Genomic DNA, 22,939 nt, shown 5'->3' on the forward strand with positions numbered 1-22,939 from the left:
TCTAATTTTTTGGGTGCAATGGTGTAAGAAAACTAGGCAGTTCTCAAATGTATCTGAGGTAATAGCATCATATTAAGAAGGTGGTGTGTAGCAATTCTGCATCGTCTGGAAAAAGGAAACTAAATGAGTTCCTTGTTCATTTTTGTCTTCTTTAGAATTACTGTGGGATGTATGATCTTATGGTATACTTAATATTAAAGAGTGTGGGATCACAGGGTATGTTTATACTGTAGAGCAAGATAATCTGTTTACTTGCGGACTTTCAGGCACACATGACGGGCCCACCAGGAGATGTCGCCATGAGAGTAGCAGGATGCAACTGAGGTAAAGAGCTGACAATGCTGAAACTGCAGTGAAGTGGCCAGTGTGCCCAAATTCCCAATGGTGATCTGACATGGATCAAACATGGCTCCAACTTCCATCAGCCTGCAGCTATCTGAGCCTTCCGGCATCACACTGCCACCAGGCAGATAACCACACTGTGTAGTCTGTAATAGAGATGCTGAAGTCCGGATTGACTGATCTACAGAAGCACAGATGGTAATGATGAGTGACAACATGGCAGCTGTTTGGGGAGGGATGGATGTCAGTTGGGAATTATTTTGAGATTAGGTGTCCTGCTCTTGAAACAGCAGCAGACACATTGGGAACAAGTGTGGAGAAATGCACAATATGAATTGATTAAGCAAGGGTATTTTTCAGATCAACCTCAATACTGGAGAAAATAGAAAAGAAAGATCATGATCTCAGCACACCTTTAAAGAAGAGAATTAAGATCAACTCTGTAAATGTTAGCCTTTGGCTCTATAGTTCTACCTCAGATTAAGTAGAGTTCTGTTTTACTATTCCCACTCCACTCATTGGAGTGGGAATACTAATATTTAACCCTCTGCTATTCCAACACTTTCCCTACTGTTGCATGCTTTGGAGTGTGAATATTAATTTTTACCCATCCGCTATCCAACACTTTCCCTATTGTTGCACTCACTGGAGTGGGAATAGTAATTTATACCTCTCCGCTATCCAACACTTATCCTACTGTTGCACTCTTTGGGGTGGCAATATTAATTTTTACCCACCCGCTATCCAACACTTTCCCTACTGTTGCACTCTTTGAAGTGGGAATAGTGATTTTCCCCTCCGCTATCCAACACTTCCCCTACTGTTGCTCTCTTTGGAGTAGGAATAGTGATTTTTTTCCCCTCCACTATCCAACACTTTCCCTACTGTTGCTCTCACTGGAGTGGGAATAGTTTTTTACCCCTTTGCTATCTAACACTATCCAACACTTCCCTACTGTTGCACTGATTGTATTGTGAAATGTAAGTTTAAATATTTTTCTAATAGTTTAATATTTTAATTTATCATAGATTTTTATTTTTTTATATTTTAAATCAATAATGTATATTTTTATTTGTTATACTATTTTAAACTTTTAACATAAATTAATGTTTTAAAGTAAATATGTGTATAAATTATTATGCTTGTATGTTTATTTATTTTTTAACTGTATTTGTTATATTTTATTAAAATGTATATTACTTTTATTTTATTTTGTTAATATTATATTTAATATATTGAATATCTATTATTTTATTTTATATTTATATAAAAGTCGATATTTTATACATCTATATTTTTTACATCAATTTTTTTGTTAATACTTTTGTACTTACTTGTTTAAGTATTGGAGTCGATATTTTTGTTATCTATATTTTTTACTGGATATTTTTTACATCGATATTTTTTACAGCGATGTTGTGTTAGTGAACTGTTTCTCTGAATCCTTTACTACTGATCAAACATAATTGGCAACTGAGACTTTGAAACCCATTTTACTACATGACTGTTTTTAATATATAAGTTTGTATGAGCTTATGGGTGTTTATATAGTCAGAAAGTATATATAAAGCAACAGAGTACTGTACAATAGGAGAGGTCGGGTAGGACTGGTTATCAGTTCTTCCCGTGATGGGTACGCAGTGGATCTGCTTATGGATAAGGCGTCTGTGAATAGGAGAGTCTTCACCCTCTTCCAGTAGTGGAGTGAAGTTGTATGCCAGGTCTAAACTGTGAAGAAACTCCAGAGATCTGGTGTGCAGCATGGGGGAGCTGCCTTCTGGTCTTTGCTTTCTTTGGTTCAAGTCTGGCAATGTCCAGGCTTGTTGTGTGTTGTTCACCATCAAAGATCTATCTGCTAGAAGCATGGAGTTTGGGATGTGCAGCAGTTCTTGGCGTGTTCAGGCTTGCAGGGGAAGCCAGTGTCGTTTTTGGAGCATGAAGGAGTGTAGCTTGGTCAATAAAATTGGGGATATAAACTGCAGATTGTGTTTGGGATTTGTCTGTGTTGTATGCAAAAATTCGACTGAGATCTCACAATACCTGACTGAACGCACCTGGCCCCATCATTTATCAGAGAAAACATTTTTTGGGGGGCTGGGTGTGACACCCTGAACACCTCCCTGAAGCTACGTCTCTGAGACTATGTGGTAATCTCAGTTTCTTGGTAGTCGTGCTGCTCTGTGGCAGACACTCCTCAGTGTTGTGATGAAAAATTGATTTGAAAAGAGATGCTACTATAGTATAAACATCTGGGGCAAACCCACACTAGATTCAATACCTTCAGTCACTCAGGAATAGTATCTCACCCCCAGGCTGCCATCACCTCCAGTAACTAACAGAAAATTCTCTAGGGCTCTCTAATTGCTAGGTAATGTCTCCAGTATGTTTCTAGCGCACTGAGCTCCCAAAGAGCTGAAATAGGATGCAATAATTAAGTTATATATTCTCCTAGAACACGCATAATCACAGCGTATTAAAAAAGAGATAAAATGCCTTAGGACAAATCTATGCAAAGCATGTCAGCGGAAGTGAATACAAGCACAACGTGTCAGGAGCCCTGGCAGCGAGTTGGGAAAGCCCCAGTGTGAGGGCTTGTTTTCCTGGCCGGGTGCCTAATGCTGATCTTCCCAGAGCCACTGGGCGCCCACACCCAAGCAATCCCACTCATTCTGCGGCCCGCCCTACATTCCCTTACCCATATATACCTGCAGGAGCGGCGGGATGGCACAGTCTCACCTTCTAGTGCCTGGCAGACACCACTTGAGGCACTATATTTCCTCAGAATGCAGAATTTGGGCGCTGAGATCCGAGCACACCCAGATCGCTTCTTCCCCCAACCTGAAAGCTATGTACCTAAGGTAAGCCGTGCTTCGCATACTGGAAGACGCAATAAGGTAATGCTAATAATTTATATCACACACAGAGCAAAACTATTGCTGTGCCATAGCTTCTTCTTGTGCACAGCACACAGCCCAAAACTATCCATAGCAGGTGCTTCAACGGTAGGTAATATTGTTACTCATTGCAATGTTGTCCATTTTTGACCTTGGAAGGATGAAATTCTGTCATATTATGTCATCTTATATTTTTAGCAATAGTTTGCAGATGTATTAGATTGCCCGGTGCGAACACAGACAAAATGTAAGTGTAAAGAATATCTACTGACTAACAGATAAACAACCATGGATCATAGCATGATGCCATTCAGCCTGGAGCGCAGACGCACTTGGGGGTCTGTGCGTTGTTTCTTTCTAGAACGTCTCTTATTTATACAGTATTCTGTCTTAATATCGACTGAGAAACATTGTGGTACCAGAATATCATGTCAAAGACATCAAGGACAAAGAGATCAAGATGATACGTTTACATAGGTAAGTATATATTTACCTTACCGAGCTCCACTTACATTTATCTTGAAGATACACACACACATATATATATATATATATAAACCACCAAATGCTTCAGGGCATTTGGTGGTTTATATATATATATATATATATATATATATATATATATATATATATATATATATATATATATATATATATATATATATATTTTTTTTTTTTTCAAGGAAGGAGATGTAAAGTTATGAATAGTGGGCCAGATGTACGACCAAGAAAATTGTGCATCGGAAATTGCGACTCTTTTGCGAGGCACAATATCCAATGTACAACCGTGTGTTTCACACTGTTTGCGATTCCCAATGGGGTCGCAAATTGCGAGGCTCTTTAATATTAATGAGCCTCTTGCAATTTGATTGGCCTGCTGGGCTCAGCAGACCACCATGTCTGTGACTGCTTTTTAATAAAGCACCTTTTTTTTTAATGCAGCCCTTTTTCCTTAAAGGAAAACGGGATGCATTTAAACTTTTCAGTTTCATTTTTTAAGGGTAGGCAGTGGTTTCTGGGACCACTGCCACTGCCTATTCTTAAAAAATATTTTACAACATACTCACAAAGGGGAAGGGGTCCCCTGGGGACCTCTTCCCCTTTGCGAGTGGTTTACCACCTACTTGAAGTAGGTGTTAAACTGTGTGTTTTGCAGCCGCAAATGCGGTCGCAAAACACTAGTATTTGCAGCCAGATTCATCAAGCGAAATTGCGCTCCCAAAGGGCCAGATTCTGAGAATCTGGCCCTTTGCGAGCGCAATTTTTGCATTTGGGATTCATCATCCCAAATGCAAAATTCGCTATTTAAGAACTCGCAAATTTGCGAGGAATAGCATTTAAGGAATCTCTATTAGAGATTCCTTAAATGCTATTCTTGAAACATTTAAAAATTGCGAATTCGCAATTTAGAACCGCTATTTACCATGAAGTCAAACCTCGTGGTAAATAGCGAAAACTTAGAAAAATGCATTTAAATGCATTTTTCTAAGTTGCATGTTACACACACACATGTCCTTTGGACATGTGTGTGTGTAACATCTGTGTAGATGTACATTTCAGGGGTGTTACAGGGTGTCCTTTGGACACCCCTGCACCCTTGAAATCGCAATCTCATTTGCGATTAGCTAATTGCTAATTGCAAATAAGGAATAACTCCCCATTCATTCCTATGGGCCTCAGGCCCATAGGAATGAATGGGGAGTTATTCCTTATTTGCGATTAGCAATTAGCCAATCGCAAATAAGGAAGCTGTAGGAATCGCAATAAATATTGCGATTCCTACATGAATCCCGTTTTGCGAGTCTGGAATAGCGATTCCTTATTAATCGCTATTTCAGACTCCCAAAACTTCACAATGATGAATCGGGCTGAAAGCATTTTGCTAATAGCGAGAATCGCAAATTATATTTTGCGAGACAGGGACTCTCAAAATAGCATTTGTACATGCTATTACCCTTTTTTTCGGCCGCAAACGGGAGGTTTTTCTCGTTTGCGGCCGCAAAAAAGGGTCGTACATCTGGCCCAGTCTGTCTGTACTCAAATTCTCTCACTTCCTCGATATTTTTTCCCTTGACACTTTTAACATAATATTCTGGTAAAACAATGGTATTGCTGTGGAAATCTCGACATTAAGCTTTCTACATTGCATATGTTAGCTTGGAAAGACTCTGAGTTGTAAAGAGCACAGTGCGGAAACATGTAGAGGCAATTACTGCTCCCTGTGTCTGAGCTGTGCCATCTGCAGCCCGTGGGCTAACTCGGAGGCTTGTTTGATTTATGTATGCCCAGGTGACATGGCAGTGGCGGAGGAAGCAAACACACAGGCCACATTTGCACTAAACTGCATCATGATGGGGTCTAAAGTTGTTTTTATCTTTTTCTAAATGGTGACAAGTTGGATTCAGGCAGAAAGTAATTCTTTCGCAACTTAAGTGACTTAAGTTACTTTCACAACTTCAAATAATAACAATAAAACTTTGTAACTACAAACCCCTATCTGATTTCTTACCACCTTATGCAGGCGGCGAAGCACCTGCTGTGCAGAAAAGAGCTCATATTTCTCACCACAAAAGAGGGGCTGATACCATGGATGTCCGGGGGTCTTACACGTGACTCTAGGAGGCCCCCTTCCGTAAGATGCTTATTGTGGGTGCTGCAAAGGTGTGATATGATCTAAATTAGCAACACTGAGCTGCACTCGAGTTTTGAATGGTCTGCGTCGTATCCAGAAGAAATTTTGTGAACCCAACATGAAGAGTTTGTGATAGTTTGACTGACTTTTACAATGGCCCATATAAGACCTGTTGCGGTGAGACAAGTCATTGTCTAGAAGAACATGTGGAGGTGGAAGTAAGAGTTTAAAGTTTTAAGTGAACACTCGCTTTCTATTCCATGCTTTTCACTGCTTCCTCGGCTAAAGGTTGGTGTCAAGATCAGTGGGGTAGAACCTATTACCCCAAAGTCCTTCACTTTATTCTAAGCCCATGATCTGCATTTTGTCAGGGCACAATTTTAGGAGTTTGAAACCCATACTGGAATCATGCAGAAATCTGTGACTTGTAGATTGCAAACAAATAACTTAAAAGTATACCCAGGCCATAGGGCCACCTCACAACAACATTTGAATGTAATTCAAACATCAAGAGCTGTTTACTTGAGTGCAATAGGGCTCAGCCTGCAACCGGCAGGTCCCAGGTGACATTCAAAATGGGTGGGATTTATTTCAAGAGATTGTCTGTAAAATGGCAAAGAACAGAGGAGTCAGCTGCATAAGAGTGGCAATCATCGATGGGCTATGTTCCTAGTAAAATGCGGGTCACAAGCTGCAGTCATGACTACAAAAAAGGTGTTTATAGAATGTTGACTGGAAAAAGTCACAGATTGGCATCAGTCCATCCCATTTCCTCTTTAATGAATTCCGGTCACTGCCTCAATAATTAAATGTTTTTCTTCTACTGCTCTTAGCTATCCTTTTCTGTTGCCTCTCAATCCCTCATTACACTTGAAGTGGCGTTTTTGCACTATTTCCATAAATTAGTCCTCATTCTATGGCTTTTTCTGAGCATTCGATGGCTTTTAACGAGCACTCATTTCAAAGGTTTTTCCTCAGGGACATCAAAGTGATTTATGGGGCTCCGGGTAACAAATATTTTGAGCACCACCCTACCTGGTGCAAATTTTAATTTAGTACCCATTTTGCTAAAATTCAAAGCAGGTGATGCCAAATAATATGGAATTATATATGAAACTTTAAAAAAAATGTGGCACGCGAACAACAGAAAGTTGAAACTGCCTGGTTTCTGCATGACAAATAGTAGTAAAATAAATCTTGAACAAGCATTGATAAAGCTATTTCTGTTTGCACTCGGATCTCCAGTTTTTAACCTGCGCCAAAACCATTTTACGTAGAAAATATTAGTATTTAATTATGGTGGTAGGCTAACTCGGTGGATATTTAGTGGGCTAATAATCAAGTAAATAGCACTTCAAATTATAGCTTAATTTTCGGCTACATGTCATAAGGAGTACAACCGCCTTCACTACTGGTGTCCTTAATGCAGCAAAGCAAATCAGAGTACTGCTGGGAAGACTTTCACCATCCATCGAATGAAATGCAATTTTTCCCTCTATTTTTCATCCCCGGCCTATCTTGTCCCTCTTCTGCTCTTTCAATCTGTGCCCTTCATTGTCTGTCATTTACCTCCAACTCGTCTTAATCATAGAAAAGGGAGCGCACGAGAGATAGGGAAAGAACCGCGGGGTAAAGAGAACAATTTAGCAAAAGAGGCGACGTAGAGAGAAAGGAAGTAGAATTAGAGTTGCGTTAGAAAGATAGATGCATAGGGGTATTATAGAAAATAAAAAGGGGGAAGGGAAAGCTAGAGAAAAGCGGAACAATAAAGATATAGGCAGAGATAGAAAAGTGAAAAGATAGGTAAACTTTCGCAGTGTTTAGAGAGAGCTAGAATTAAGGAGGAGGAAATGAAGAGAAAGTGGGTGGAGTGGGTACACCAATGGGTTTAGGAACAGAGTGAGTTAGGTAGAAAAAGAAATTAGTTAAAGACTGTTAAAGAAAGCGAGAGGTAGAGTAGACAGGTAGAGTCACAAGGTAGTGAGGAAGAGGTAACACGAGGGGGTGAGTTAGAAGAGATGAGAACAAGTAATGAGAGACATAAAATACAGAAATATTTTTTAATTCAATTGCCACCAACTGCTTGGGAGTGTAAGTGTTAAGCTTGGCAGGCCAAGAAAGCACACTATTAGGCATGCCTGTATATTAAATGAAAATATAATCTGTGTTTTTATTCATTAATACAATGGCTCTTTTGACTATCCCAAATACTTTAGAGGTACCTTGGAAAATGGGTCACTGGCCCATTGCCCACTCCTCTAATGCCTTACGTTCGTGGATAAAAGTTGCTTATGGAACTCATAAAGGTGCGTGTTTTCCCAGTGTACCACTAATTCCGATTCAGCCGAAAACTCATGTTGGGGAATTATATTTAACAGAGGCCATAATATATTCAAATAACACGTCTAGATACACAGCTAGAAGAGTGGATTGTTTACACATAGGGTGAAGATGTGCTCTTTTCTGTGTGTCTTACTCTAATACAATAAGACATGCCCTTAGGGTCGTTGGGTTTGCACTGATGAGATCAAGATCTAAATAAGGAGCCCACACGTGATAACTATTTCATTAGTGGTATGTGTACAGTACTGATGTACCCCTAGAAGGTGAGCAGACCACTTTCCCTAGGATGGGGTTTCATGAGACAGGTGATTACCAGCTGCATAGGGCCCATCTGAAGGAAGCTTACGTCTTGGGTCACACATTGTCGACTTCTTGGAATTCCAGCATGGTCACTGCGGTGTTCCATTCCCAGATTGATGTTGTGAGCTTCTTTGCTAGGCACTCAGGCTATTTGATCTAGAAAGCCTTAAAACTGATGTAGAGAAGCTTCTTTTGGATGTAGCTCGAGAGATGTAGGCAATGAAAATCATGGAGAGTTGGGGTTGTGCAATCATGCTATCTGAAGGGAAAGATGTGGCCTAGTGGCTAGAGCTGCTGCCTTTGCATCTAGGCTCCAATCTCATTCTTGGAACTTTAGTAACATAGTGTGATTTTGTGAAAATACCTTAATCACCCTGTGCCTTAAAATGCTGATTATAAATGTGTCAAACTGATATAATTGTATAATTACCACTTGATATACATTATCTTAACTAATAGTGAATTCGCCGGCACACCCCCCCTTCAAGGAGACCCGCCGCGGGTCTGCAAATGCAGCTACCGACTTGGGCTGTCTCAGATCTAGCTACGCCAGTGACTAATAGATACTGTCTGTGCTCCTACATCAGCTGGGCAGCCTCATGTGATACTCAGTTTCTGTGGTGCTCAGGTGCAGAGTGAGCAGGACATTGTCACCCTCTTTAAATTATTATGAAACGCACTGTCTTACCTATGGACCTTTTACATGGAAAACAACATTTTAATTACTAACACAATTACTATAATTGAATAGTTACAGAGTTAATATAGTTACAGCTACACAGTAAGATACATAGCCAACACATTGTTGCATCAGCAGCATAGTTACATTCTGCCCATAGACACATTTAGTATAACCACATCATATGATTACACAGAACAGTAATCAGATTATTTGTTTAGTATAAATACTCAGTGAGTATGGTTACAAAATGTGTATAGTTACATAGTTGGACAGACACTACAATATAATTGTTACTATTGTTGCATAGTGAAGTTAACCAGTTATTATAAATACAGAATATAGGTTAAAAAAATGGACATAATAAGTGTATTTACTCAATATAGGTTCATAGTTACAGAGTCACATAATTTGCATAGTAAATCTAGTTATATGGATTGTAACAGGGGCATAGCTACCAGCAGTGCAGCAGGTGCAGAGGTGCCGGGCACAGGCATGTGAGGGGATTTTCAAGCATCAATAATGGCTCTGTTTATTAATATACTTATGGTAGAGAGATCCATCATCAACTGGGTGTACTTCATATAAATATACGTTATGAAGCTACAATAGCCAAAAGAAGACACAAAACCAGGTCTACTAAATTCAACTGTTTTCCCATTTTTGGAATGTTGACAAGAACGAGTAGGAACCGAGGCAGGAGTATATAAATGTAAAATCTACACACCTTGTTCCAAAAAAGGCAGATAAATACATTAATTATTGACCAAATAGCCAGATGATAAGAATTTTGCATCACTGAGTAGTGATCGTTCTAACATAAGGTAAGGATCAATGTCAAGCCTCTGTGAGAACTCATGCATCCTGCCTGAGGCTGGAGAAACCATTGGTGACACTAAATTTTGCCCTTGCCTTTTCTTCAGAAATTAGCGCTGATGATCTTTTATTTGCCTACTATTGGTGAGGGGAATAAACACCACAGAATTCTACTTACAATTTACTCAGGTGAAAGGACCACAGACTCCGAATTCCAGTTTATAGATTTTATTATAATGCCAAAAACAATTGTATATATTTTTCAGCAAGAGCAGCAGCGGGCCTTAGAATTGCCGCACCTTAGTCCCAGTTCCAAATAAGTATTAATAGATGTGCTGCCACCCTTGACGTATGCTGCTGAGTAACGTCACTGTATAGCCAGATCATGAAACATTTTAAGAATAGTGGGGGCGCACCATCACAAAGTCCAAAAAAGCCAAGTTTGTATCAAAATTATTCCTTCTTTATTCATTAAGCTTTGTAGAAAAATTAATCATTTCAATCATACAAGAATCAGCCAACGCGTTTCTCTCCCACACCGGGAGCTTCCTCAGGGCAGATAGTTTTGACGGTCTCCAATTTTGGTTCCGTAGTATCTCTGTAAGCATGAATTCTCTTTCCCTACACTACTCTTATCAGGGATCTGAGCTGAGTACCCTAGCTTCTTCCCAAAAGGTGTCAGCACGTGTAGACTTCCTTAGAAGTACTCACGTTAAAATGGGTCAAGATAGCTTAAGGCTATGGAGCTCGTTCTTAAGATGCTCCTTCTCCTCCGAAAATCTAGAAGTCTGATTCTCTGTCCCTGCGCATCATATTAAAAACACACTTCAGCCCCCTTCAAAGGTATCACATGAAGAATTATTTCACTTGCAAAGTGTTTCAGTAACGTTCCATTTGTTCTTTAATTAAATCTTCTTGTTTTCCAGTGGCCTTGAGGTTCAGATAGGCCAAGGACAGAGATATCCTCCCTTCCCGTTCTCAGACTTTTCAAAGACATTCCAGGTATCTCCTTAAACTTAAATAACGAGGTGAAATTCCGATACCTGCAGTGGGTGAGAGCATACTGGTCTGGCACACATAAAGATACATTCAATTATTTCTTTTGCAACAGAGGAAACGAAACTGTCAACAGCCTGCAGCTCTGGGCCTAGACTCCAGGCAACTTTAACACACACAATTACAATTATATGAATATAATATCATGCTGCCCACTTGTGCATATAGAAATGATGGTCTCTCCTAATACATTCAAATTCTATTTAAAATTGCACATTACATTTCTTAATTAACGTGTAGAATAAATGCATTTAATAAACATAATACATTGCTATAGTGAAACATATGCGGGTGCGTTTAAACCATGAGTATGATGCACCCATACACACACAGTGCTGTAAGCCCTCTATCACCATCTTCATAGGGAGCCTCTTCCACAGTGCAATGGTCTGTATAGTTTAAACAGCTATTATAACTATGGATGAATCGCAGGTTCTAGTGTAATTACGTTTGTGCTGCATCCTGTACAATACAGGAACCAATGGTATTAAATACTCCTTTGTCGAGAACAATATTTGTAAATGTATTGAAAAATGTGTTGCAAAATGTGAAATGGAGAAAACAAATGAAGTATGTGTTTTAACTGGTAAAGCAAGAAAACACAACTAAGACTATTTATTTTAACTTTTCCAGGAGCGGGCAATCTCCAACTCAAGCATCCACTCCCACAAGAGTGAAGAGCATGCACAACTGTACCGCAAGTACAGGTTTGCCTCCTCGCCGGAGATCCCTGAAATGGTCTACAATTACCTAAAGGAAAAGGTGAGCTGAGGATGAGCTCTAAAGGGCAGATGAGGGAAATCAAGAGGGGACTGAGGCAAAATAGAGGGAACTCTTCATATTTCCCCCGGGAGCAAACCAATGCAATTTCGTTTTTCAACCATTAAAATGATTGGATTGCAGCTCTGGACTCTCAAACTGCAAACCATAGCACCTTTCCTTCCCAAAAAAAGACTCCACAGGTGCTACAGCTGTATACTGTGACAACAAGTGGAAGCTTGCAATCTCATCCAATGAGCCCTCTTGGTGCCTCTGCTTCACAGTGCAATGTAATTGTTGGGGCTCTGTGGGGATCCAGACAGTCAAAATGGCACAGGTCATTGACCTATGATCTGCAACACATTACCAAAGCTTTAATGTACTTGTAGCAAAGGGAGATAGGAGAAGAGAGAAGTTAGTGTTTGTCGATGACTCCTTGTCACCAGGGACGCAATGCCTCAGTTATAGCTTTTCATTTAACAGCAACATGGATTCTGATAGGTGTAGGTTGATTGCAATGGAAGAAATTACCCATCATGTACTGAATCACTGCATTACTGATTTGACAAAGGAATTGTCTCCGAAATTTGTTGCCCTTGTTTGACTCAATAAATGTTACTCATGAATAAACTCCATTGGAGTGCAGAATGTAGAATTACATTGTATTATTTACAAAATAATAAAATAATGTAAATATAATGATTTAAGTCATATTATCCATAAACATTAATTTTCAACAATAATTTAAAAATTTACTTGCCCTCACTAATATTTTTATTTGATATTTAGTAAACTTGGTTAAAAGTGATGTATTCAATTTAAAACAGTTTTACATTTAACTTTTAAACCTCATAATTTAATTTAATCATTTCAAAATTAGGTTTATTATTACATTTAAAAAAATATATATATTAATTATGTATTTTTAAAATACTGATCAAATTTAATTTCTTTAACATTCGTTTATAGGGGGTGTTATTTTAATTTCTTGCCTCCATTGATTTCTATGGGAGTGTTGTTGCAGTACCAGTGATTGACCATAAACGGTTCTTGACTTATTTCAAGGCAGGGCATTAGTAACTGTAGAAGTTTATTTTTGAGAACGGCAATTATATTACTCTTTTGTGAATGAGGGTTCCGCATTAGCATGTCCAAATCCCAACCCCAAACTCTTTCTTAAACTTCCCTAACCCCTTCCATTTAGTAATACTTCTTCCACATTTTCGGAACCCTTACCACTAGTGTTCCCTATCTTTTATTACCAATTCACATACCTATGCGTAAGCGATCTCAAGTAGTGTGGTATAAATCTTCACAAAGAAAAGAGATCATAGGCAGAAGCACAGGTCTCAGGCCATAGGGTTGTTATTTGAATTTTGATAGCACATGAGCAGTACTTCTGTATATCTACTGTACAAACTACAAAATATAGTTTGTGAACGTGGCCTATTTTAGGTAGTATTTTGTGTGTGTATAACTGTCACAGTAGCCTAATGAAGGTTAAAGGCCAAGCAAAGGGGAAAGAAACTTGATGGAGTGTTCTTTTTTCCCATATATAGAGACAGCCCCCCTTTGCTCTCGTAGCTGATGTTGGCTGTGGATCAGGACAGAGCACAAGAGGCCTGGCACCATACTTTCAGAAAGTGGTTGGAGTTGATTTAAGCAAAGCTCAGATCTCGGAAGCAAAACAAAACACCCTGGACTCCAACATTTCTTACTGGTAAGTCCAATCTTATAATGCAATCCTAAAAGCGCTATAAATGAGACAGTTAGGGGCTTATTTAGAGTTGGGCAGATGCAGACCGTCACCCAGGAAGCTGCAGATCTCCTGCCTTTTATTATGTTTCAAGTGTATTGTTGTCCATGGCATTCTAAGTACCACAGACAGGACATTCACCACTTTTTGGAGTATACCCTGCACTGCAAAACACTAAATAAAACCTCAAGTTCTCTCACCGTACTACATGTACAATTTATATGTACAGATTAAGACTAGGAAATTCGAACGTTTAACTCACCATCCCTGGAGATCCTGCAAAGTGCGAATACAAGAAATCTTTTTGACTTGTTACATTACAAATAATGATTGGTTGGAATGCTTTTGTGTTCACATTCAGAGCTTCTCACCTCTTCTTATAGCATCTCCACAGCAGACCAGCTGCCATTTGAAGATGAATCTGTGGATCTGGTCACCTCCACTACAGCAGTCCACTGGTTCACCTTCGAGAAGTTCATGAAGGAGGCGGATCGTGTTCTCAAACCCAATGGCTGCCTAGCTCTGCACACCCTGTCAGGGTACATTCCGCTGCACTATGAGGACCGATCAGAGCGTATATCTGCTGTCTTCAAGGAGGTGAGGACTGAAACAAAACTAATTCTGGATATATAGTTTATAAACATGCTGGTCAGGGTCTGAGGTGAAAGATTCTGAGCAACTATTTCCATCTTATAATGATTCAGAACAAGTTACCTTAACCATACCACATCCTTAAATTCACAACAATGCATTAATGCTGTGTTATTGGGTTGAAATGCTAATCTGGAGGACCATCTTCTCAAGCTGAGGGATGGACAACTGTTCACCTCAGAAGGCACAAAATAAACTGCAATTTACTTTGGCATATCCATCCTTACACATAGTACACTACAACGGTCTCTGGCAGGCTTGAACACATTTATTTTAAATCCATAAAGGTGCATGTCTAAAAAACGTTTTTTCTTAAAAAACTTTAAAGATAGAGTTGTACATTGCAACTCAAAGTTTTTAGTGTAAAGACAATAGTTAAAACCATATCCATAAATATCAGATAATAATAAAAGCGTACCGTCCTTAGCATCCACTTCCTAGTTTTCGAATACATTCTTCCTCATAAACCAAAATTTTCAAGAACGCAAAAGATGTCCTTCTTTTAACTGCCTGCAAGCTATAACCTGCAACTGTTCTGCAGACAACTTCATTTTCAAGTCTACATATAAAATTCATTGCATCCTTATAGAAAATACATTTCTCTACTAAAAAGAGGGGTCATAGAAATATCCTTCGGACATCATCATAAAACCCACAAAAGACCATAAAATGAACTGTAGACTGAGCTACTTTCCCATCACATGGGCACCTAGGGATATGTTTTTGTCCATATTTCCTCTTTTTGACATGTCACTAGTTGGTGTAGGGTACTCATCCGCAATCTAATCACTTTAGTTACCCTTATTAGGTAAACCTGGTTGGATTGGCCCGGTCATATATCTCAACACACTATTTTTTTCCCTTCCCTGCTTTCTCTGGCATAGCCTTATGTCTCTAAAAATAACATTTTAAATTCCTTCTTTATATACTGTAATATGCTAACAGGGTTCTTAACTAATACATTTTCATCAAAGTCTCTGAGCAACTTGCCTTTGTATGCTAACCAGGGGATTTTATCAGAATACTTAAGGGCTAAACAGTCCTCAATAATGTCCCTGGTGAACTTTGTTCCCTTCTCACCCCATGTGTTATACAAGGAGATTACTGTCCTAATATGTATTATGTATACAAGGGCGGCTACATTAGTTTCTCTGTGTGTACTGTAAACAGACATGGACCTAAGGACTGCTAACAGTCTGCAAAGAAATGAGTTTTCACAAGATTGTAATGAAAAGACATTTGCCATGCCCCACACTGTTGCCCCATAAGACACAACCAAGATACACATACTATTTACAGTTTTGGCATATCATGTATGGGTTTATTTCCTATCTTCTTAGAAATCTGAATATAAAGCCTCCTCTGATCTAATAAACTTAAGTTTTGCCATTTCTATTTGGAGGCCCCAATTGCCATTATAAGTAATAAGTACAACCAAATATGTAAATCTTTGGACCTCAACAAACTTAAAGTCCCTCCCAGACCATAACAAACGTTTTAGTCAGGTTTAGTTTTAAATACCTCTGCTCCATTTATGCAACTAAAGAATTGATGAGCTGTTGTAGACCGTTTGCAGTTCTAGATATTAATACTGCATCATCCACATACACAAGCAGACTGGTTGGGCAGGAAACAATTCTTGAAACAGCAGCGTTCACCTGTTGTAATATTTTGTTCATCCTATTGATGTACAATGAAGAAAGAAAAGGGGCAAGGACACAGCCTTGCCTGATGCCCCTAGAAACCTCAAAACTTGTGGTTCAAGTTCAAGTTCAAGTTTAAAATTTGTATAGCACACTACTCACCCAGAGGGTCTCAAGGCGCTTGAGGGAGGGGGGGTACTTTACTTATCGAATATCCAAGTTTTTAGTTGTTTTCTGAAGGAGAGGTGGTTCTGTGTAAGGCGGAGGTGGGGGGGGGGAGAGAATTCCAGGTCTTGGCCGCTAAGTAGGAGAAGGATCTTCCCCCCATGGTGGATCTTTGGATGCGTGCAGTCAGAGATGAATACAATTGCGACAAATGAGATTCTATATCAGCATCGGCCCCCATTTCAATCATAGTTCCATAGTTTAGGATGATTGACACAATGGAAGGCACAACTTAAATCTGCGAAGCAGAGATGGATGTGTTCCCTCTTGGCTAGTGTATATTTACCAATAAGAAGGTTTAGGTTAATACACTGTTCCACTGCCCCTAGATCTCCTAAATCCGTATTGGGAATCAGTTAAACACTATCCACTGCTTATGCCTCCAGCCTCTTTAAAACAATTATCTCCATTATCTTAACGTACAAATCAAGGACCCTACTCAAATACAACTACATCCAAACAAACTCACCAGTCCAATGAAAATCTCAGCGCCTTAGGCAAATGACAGCTGGAAGGTAACCAATAAAAGTGTACAATGAAAGGGTAATAGCAAATGATGATATAGCATAACATCATGCCCCTCATGCTGACAGCAACTCAAGATATATGAAGACCTGAAATAATGCAGACTTGAAAATTAAGTGACAGTTTTTAAACTGTTTTCCATGTGAATCTGCTTTGGAAGGAAGTCTCAGTCCAGTTTTCTTGGATTAGAATTTATAAATATCTGTTCCTACAAATGAATCTAACTGATAGACTAAACCAGGCACTACAACAGATCAGATAATGTAGTACTCGTACTCTATCATGACCCAAAGTATGACCCAAGCTTCAGATGGATAGCTCATAGATAATCCTGCTTTTAACAGTGAAATTCTTTTTTATGTCAAAAAAGGAACTATTGTTACCCACCAAAATATTCATCTACTCCAAAATACATGTCAATAGAAACTTCAAATTGGACCACCATGCCAATGTCAGGTGACCGGCTTTACAACACTATTTTAAGAGGCTTACACCTGTCCTGGTACTTTTATTTTTATTTATGGAATGTAGTTTCAAATGTAAATGTATTGAATGCATGCTATCTGCTCCCACAGGATGTGCACTGAACTGTCTTATAATAGTAAATGTGACAGAGTATGTTGCAGCACAATGACTGCCTTGTTTTTTTCTCTACAGGCCATGGAGTTCCTCTTTAAGTATGCCCATGAATGCTTTATCCATATCCGAAACAAATACCAGCTGATTTTTGAAGCCGTACCATATACAGACAAAAAGAGGTTAGAGAATTTACATTGTTTGTCCATGTATGTGTGTCTGAGTGTTCCTAGGTCTATGCACATCTGCTTATTTGTTTCTCCATGGGCAGCCCCTGTCCCTTCCAGTTCATTCTAGGCAAAGCTGCTTGTGAGCATGCATGTCACAAATTCTCAGAACAGTAACATCCATAAAATAGCTGAACAGTGGAAAAACGTAGCTCTATAAGCTATCTTTGAATGGCGCTCAAAAATAGGTACCATCTTCGGTAGTAAGGGTATTTTGAAATGGTACTCAATCACAGTAGTCATTTTATAACTCTGCACTTGCCATGTTTGTTTGTTTTAACTAAGAATAAAGAGGAAGAGTACCCCTTTGTTTAAATCACATAACACATGAATGTATATTATTTCTTCAATTGTTTAATCATATAATATGAATTGCCCTTTCCAACCCATGCTTTATCTCACTGAAATGTTGTGCATCCCCTTTCTCTTCAGTGTCACACCAAATGATTGTTGTTACACTGCTTTCCTTGATTCATCCAATAACCTTATACAACTTATTTTTTTGCAGAGTTGATGACATTTCTGAGACATTTCCTATGACAGTGACAGAATTGATGGGTTTCCTTGAGTCCCTCTACATGTACCAGACCTACAAGGCTCTCAACCCAGAGGAAGCAAAAGAATTCTTGCCAAAAACACAAAAAAAGTAAGAAATTGAGAATTCAAAAACTGTTTTTAGTCAGACAGTAACAGTAATTCAAGAATTTTAAAAAATAACAATAATAAAGTAAATTAATAATATATTTTGTACCCAAATAAACTCAATCAAAACCAGCACCTCCCTCTGGTCTTTCCGCAAACAACTCAAAACCTAGCTTTTTAATCAATGAACATCAGCTCCCCTTGTTGGTTAAACTGCAGTAACTCAGCCCTGAGATGCCCTAGGGCCTTCGTTCGCGCTTTACAAATGTTGTTATAAATAAAATAAATCAGAACTTATCCTTTAAAATGTTATAAGGAATAGCAAAAAAGCAGCTTTTGGTGCCACTTAACTTGCAGCAACACATGTTTTCTGTTTTTGTTTTTAGTCAATTATCTGGTGGATGCATGGCTTTTAATATATGAATTAATTGGTAGCGTAGTTAGCCTAGTAAAGGCAAACTATAAACTTAATTGCCCACAAGTCTGTTGAGGCTGGTTAAAAAAGCGATATTTTGAAACACTCCACATTTAAAAAAATGTAAGAATCTAGATTTCATCTCTACTGTACGCAGTGCTAAATTTGTGAAAACATACATGCTGGGGTCCCTGTCAGGAGTTCACTGCAGCTTTGCAGCTTGTACCACCCATTGCCCCAGCAAGTGCTGTCAGTGACAATTCACACTATTCCAGGCCCTCAAAGCTATAAGAATTGCTCTGGTGGCATGTATTAGTCATTTTATAAGTATATTATATTAATAAACAGCTATTGCTCTGCTTATCTTTAAACATACAGCAGCAGCACGATGTGGCAGACTGTCATGAGTGCCGGTGTTGACAATTTAATGCAGGACCGAGCACGGAAAACCACCAGCTCAATTTAAACACTAACTGTATGACACCTTTTTTAATTATGGCATCGCTACAAAAACTCCCCTACAAGGATGAATAGAAAACTAGACTTAATATTGTTATCTCAAAATAAAAGACCATATGGATTATATGTAGTTGGTAATTGGTAATGTGTCTTTCTTTAAAAGTACCTCTCATACTACATTGAAATTATGGTTTCCTTTTATAAAGCCTTCCAAATGCTGTTCTGAGGACTGAGATTAGCTGCCTCATATAACACTCATTTTGGGCAATTAAGGTTGAAGGTTAAATATAAAGTTGATTTCAGACATCTGCTCGAAGACGTTGTCGTAATGGCCCGCTTGGTTGCTAATGCACCACTCCTCATCAAGCCTCCAAAGCCCACTGACTCTCCCCATGGTCTATTAGTGCACTTAAGTGGTAGACATGATGACACTATACAAACCAGCCCAAATACAAGGATAACAAATAGGTTCACAAATATACATAAAGGGACATATGCTGACTGTTGTATTCTAGCAGTGACTTCAAGTCGAACAATCCAGCATGATACAGCCACGTATCACTACGTTTGCGAAACTCTCAATTATTTTTTCGCTCCAATATTTGCATTAGGGCTCCCGGTTCTATGGATTAATTTTTTTACTTTTCCACCTATATTTATCCAAATTTATATTTTGTTACTTGTAACTGTTTTTATTTATATTTATTTTGTGTTTTTTAAAAAAATGAGGCTGCACCTGGTACATTTCTATTTTTATTTAACTGATGAGGGCACAGAAGCACTTCAAAGCTTGAAGCGTTTTAGTGTTAAAAGATGACATGTACAATGCATGACTTCTATGCAATATTCTCATAATTTTTTTTCACAAAGCAGTATAAATGCTTGCACATCTGGGGCTGTTTAAAGCTGCATTAGAAAACTTATTATTCTCCTCTCTCCGTTGGCAGATGCTTTGGCCTAAAAGACTGTCCAACTTAGGCTATAGGCTATAACGCACTTATTATGTCCACCTCATTTGTGACAGAGTATCCCATCCACCAAACTCTACATAAGTCCCTTATTTTTTCCACATTTAACAAATACAAAGAGCCAGTGGTTTTCTGTCTGTCTTTAGCTGTAAAAACTGGGAGACTTACAAAGGTAAAGAGACTTGATTATGATGTATGTTCATTTGTCCTACTATCAATGCCAGAGTTCTCCAGGGCTCCTCAGTCTAGGTATGAGCTCTGTTAACAAGAATTCTTGGAGCAGGGTTAATTGTTCAGTGTTCAGTTTTCTTAAGAAGAACTCTCATTGCCGGGCCCCTTATTCTGTTTGAACTTTCCCTCCAGAAGAGCTTTGTGTATCTGATCTGGTGTTCGATCTCAATGCCATGGACAAAACAGACACATCTTGACGCCCATTTGTGTCCTTTTCTTATCACAGGATTCTGGAGACCTTGGGCGTCACTTCCATGGACACGAAGGTGGACTTTGTGGCCGAATACTACTGTGTGCTGGCCCGGAAACCTGCATGAGCACCGGCATCATCTCCCTTTGCCTGGACTGTGACAACCCATCTCTGCTCTGCGACCCGGAAGTAGATCCTCTCTTGGCCCCCACTAAGGCCTCGATAAGCTGCTGCTCTCTAGACGCCTGTAAATAAAAGCGTTAACAGGACTAAATGTATTTATGTTTGTTAGAGACTGTAACACAAGATGCGATGTCGCAGAGTACATAATTCTGTTCGCTCTTGTTTAGGTTGGTAGCGCCAAGAACACTAATCTCTTGAGGAAGCCAAATAAAACTACCAGCTCTGCAACAACTGAAGAGTTCAGTTTTATAGCTCCAATAATCCGAGCCACAAACTCGGATTATTGCTTTGTCACATAATGTCTTATATTTTTGTACAGTTGTGTATTTAATAAAATACTTGTGGACTTATTGTGTGATAAAACCTCTTGTCTGTTCTTACTGTACCTGTGGTGGTAAAATGAAACATGAGCCCTCTAAGCAGGGGCGTGTGTGTCAACAGTGCAGCAGATGCGGTGGCACTAGGGCCTAGGTATGTGAGCGGGGCTTCTAACTCCCTGTTATGACTCAATTTTGCTACTGAAGTGTTCCTGGGGGAAGGTATTTCTCTGGTAGCGGTTCTTTACCTGACTGTGGGGTGAATAGTGAATTTTATCTGGTATTTACCTGGCCAGTGACTAAATAGTAGAAATTATTTACTATTTGGTCAGCAGACTTGAAAATATAAAAGAAACTTCACTATTTACCCAGGCTCTTTCGAAATAATAAAGATTGTGTACAATTTGGCTGATGATTGTGCAAATAGCAGAAACGTTTAAATATTTACCCTATTGTTAAACCAGCCACTGACTTAATAATAGAGATTATGTACTGTTTGTCCAGCAGCTGTGCAAACAACTAGGAAACTTCACTATTTTCTTGGCCACTGGCTAAACAGCAGGGATTTTCTACTACTTGGCCAGCAGTCAAGCAAACAAAAAATCTTCATTCATTGCCTAGCTGCTGGCAAAACAACAAGTAGGCCAGAAGTCATGCAAATAGTAAATAATCTTAATTATATAGGTGGCTGCTTGTTAAATAGCAGAAATTATATCTTATTTGACCAGTACCCTGGCAAGAACCAAAGAAATGTCAACATTTACCCGGCAGCTGGCTAAATAGCAGAAATTATGTACTGTATTGTCATTGGTCTTGCAAATAACTTGAAAGAAACTTAATTATTCAGCAGATGGTTGAATAAATAGTAGACAGTAGGCACAACGTGGCCAGTAGTCAAGCAAACAGCAAAGCTACTTCACTATTTACCCTGCTGCTATCTAAACAGCATATTTCATTTTATTATGCCTTCTGCCGATTTCAACAGGCCCTTACACCTAGTAAAACTGCAAACAAGGACTGAACCATCTCTTTATGAATATGAGTGTTCTGATGTATTATTTCCTGCGCAAAAAGTGGTTGCAAATTCTGCACATACTTTTTGCGAATGGATTAGTATTTTGCAAAGCGACCAATGTTCTGTTCGGTTGGTTCACAGAATACTGAATCACGGGGCGTTGTAGAACAATCTGGCTAATTAATAGTCATTAGGCAAGTGTCAATTTGCGGCCCTTTGTGATTGGCTGTAATCACGTGGATGGTGGCTTGCTTGGGACAGCACACCACCATCTCTATGACTGCATTAAACAAGCATTGGTAATGCATTGGTTTCACCTATGTAGTGAATATAGAGCTGTTTTCATCAATCATTTTCTGGGAGAAGGAAAGAGCTCCCTGACAGAAAACATGGGAGTGGGGAGGATGTGGCGCAGTGGGCATAGCTGCTGACTCGAGAGCTGGGAATTCTGGTTTGAGTATTGGGCCCGCCGCACAACATCCTGTGATTCTATGCAAATCACCTAATCTCTCCGGGTGATAAATTGTTATATAAATATGCTACAAGAGTAAAAGGCAAAGCGTTAAGAAAATATAGTTCCACCAAAGCGGATCCGCTCCTTCCTCTCTGGCAGAACGCAGCAGGTCAGACTCTCCACTTCCTCTCGAACCCTACATCAACCACCTGCAGAGTCCCCTGGGGGTCCTCCCTCAGCCCTACGCTCTTCAACGTCTACATGGCTCCACTCGCCCCCATTGTCAGATCCTATGGACTCAACATTGTGTCATATGCAGATGACGGATCACTGACTAAATATCGAGGGACAAAATATAGACTACCCAAAATATAGATTCCAAAATATCGACAGACAAAATATCGAATTCCTATCTACAAACAGGTAAGTACCAAAATATCGACCCCAAACTATCGTTTATATATATATATACATTATAAAAATATTGAATTTCTTAAAATTAATGTAACATTTAAAAAAAATTAAAAATAAATAGCTAAAATATACTTAAAAATACTTAAATTACCTTACAATTATTAAATAACTAATTTAACTTATAAAAAAATACAATCATATCTGTTAAAACATATATATATATATAT

At 39.0% G+C, this 22,939-nt stretch overlaps 1 protein-coding gene across 1 annotated transcript; it reads left to right on the forward strand.

Annotated features, from left to right (window-relative positions):
* The first annotated feature begins 3,061 nt into the window (after window positions 1-3,061).
* LOC147731302 (putative methyltransferase DDB_G0268948) lies at window positions 3,062-20,863 on the forward strand. The gene is made up of 7 exons (XM_086956341.1): window positions 3,062-3,200; window positions 11,696-11,824; window positions 13,381-13,541; window positions 13,961-14,174; window positions 17,279-17,379; window positions 17,933-18,070; window positions 20,366-20,863. Exons 1-7 carry the CDS (start codon window positions 3,126-3,128, stop codon window positions 20,454-20,456), a joined length of 909 nt encoding a protein of 302 aa, XP_086812467.1. The 5' UTR covers window positions 3,062-3,125; the 3' UTR covers window positions 20,457-20,863.
* Window positions 20,864-22,939: the final 2,076 nt, after the last annotated feature.

This window comes from Lissotriton vulgaris, chromosome 2_1, assembly GCF_964263255.1.
Source record: "Lissotriton vulgaris chromosome 2_1, aLisVul1.2, whole genome shotgun sequence".
Taxonomy (NCBI): Eukaryota; Metazoa; Chordata; class Amphibia; order Caudata; family Salamandridae; genus Lissotriton; species Lissotriton vulgaris.